This window comes from Vigna unguiculata, chromosome 3 (assembly GCF_037176805.1).
Source record: "Vigna unguiculata cultivar grain cowpea cultivar isolate G323 ecotype 2 chromosome 3, ASM3717680v1, whole genome shotgun sequence".
Taxonomy (NCBI): domain Eukaryota; kingdom Viridiplantae; phylum Streptophyta; class Magnoliopsida; order Fabales; family Fabaceae; genus Vigna; species Vigna unguiculata.
In genome coordinates, this window is record NC_140794.1 from 25,525,589 (window position 1) to 25,527,012 (window position 1,424).

The 1,424-nt window shown below is 38.6% G+C and overlaps 1 protein-coding gene across 1 annotated transcript; it reads right to left on the reverse strand.

Annotated features, from left to right (window-relative positions):
• Nucleotides 1–821: 821 nt before the first annotated feature.
• Nucleotides 822–1,424, reverse strand: LOC114175204 (protein FAR1-RELATED SEQUENCE 5-like). Its single transcript, XM_028059967.1, has one exon. It carries the CDS (start codon nucleotides 1,422–1,424, stop codon nucleotides 822–824), a length of 603 nt encoding a protein of 200 aa, XP_027915768.1.

Genomic DNA, 1,424 nt, shown 5'->3' on the forward strand with positions numbered 1-1,424 from the left:
AGTGATGTTAGAAGAGACATGAAACCGACGTTTGGAATGTAGGATTGTAATGTTTGATGGTCTTGCACTGTGATATCTTGCAAAGTTGGCTGTGAATGAAGTGCCGACGTGTCCTACCAACAGATGCAAAGTCCGCCTCAAATTCCTTCTCTGCTTTTTGCCTAAGTGCATTGTCATATTGGACGATGAACTGTTGCAACGAAGTGCTGGAATTTATGAAACCATCAAAAAGAGCATTCATACCTTCACTTCGTTGTGTTGTAGACATTCCAACTCAATTTATTTCTCAGACAACAAAGGACCCAGAGATGTCTCTCTTCGTACAACGAACATAGCCACTCGTTGTTAAGAAGGCCATGATTCGTGATGAATTCATTCCAACCAACCTCAAATTCTTCAATAGAATTCGAGTCATACACTAGTGCCTTCAATTGACTTTTCATAACATTGTATTGTGTGTACCCTTGCAATTTTTCCGGAACCTTTTTCATTATATGCCAAAGGCACCATCTATGATTAGTGTTGGGAAAAACAATTTGAATTGCATTGCGCATAGCTTTGCACTGGTCAGTGATGATTCCATCAGGTGCCCTGTTGGACATGCAACGTAACCAAAACTTAAACAACCATACAAATGTTGATGTGTCCTCTGTAGATACTAGACCACACCCCAATAAAATTGATTGGTCATGGTGATTAACACCAACAAATGGGGCAAATGGCATGTCGTACTTGTTTGTCAAATATGTTGTGTCGAATGATACAACATCACCAAAATACTCGCATGCCGCTCTACTTTTTGCATCCGTCCAAAAAAGATTTCATATTCTATTATCTTCATCCATGCCAATTTCAAAGAAGAAATCATTGTTTACTTCACGCATGTGGGAAAAGTGTCGAAGCAAAGCTTGTCCATCTTTGCATAATGACCTTCTTTTATGAGCTATGTAGTTCCTAACATCTCGATCAATAAAAGAAACATTGTCATATCCTCTAGCTTCACAAACTAACGAACGATAACTCTTGTTGATGCGTACCCCGGCTTCGTCATTGATGTCAACTATTTGCCTGGCATGCATATTAACTTTTCGATTCCTTGATATCAGCCTTGATTCTTTTGGACTGATATCGTGACTGTGTTCCATGACAACATTTTTTATGTGCCATTTGCCATCTTTTTTACCAATCGATATTCCAACTGGACGTATGGTGGAGACATAATTACCTTCACAAGAACAAACAAGCTTAACATGTTTAAGTTCGTTGTCCTTTCCCTTCTTTGAACTTCTTATTCTAATACCAAATCCAGTTCTAATCGCAAAGTCTCTATAAAATTTTTTAACTGCATCAAGTGTCTCGAAGCATATGTGGACTCTAGGAACAAGGTCAACATTGTTGTCATTGTCAACAATTTCGTTGTCCAT

What these genes read in the sequence shown, in the direction of transcription:
- LOC114175204 (XM_028059967.1), bottom strand. Translation starts at nt 1,424, where the DNA reads ATGGACAACGAAATTGTTGACAATGACAACAATGTTGACCTTGTTCCT.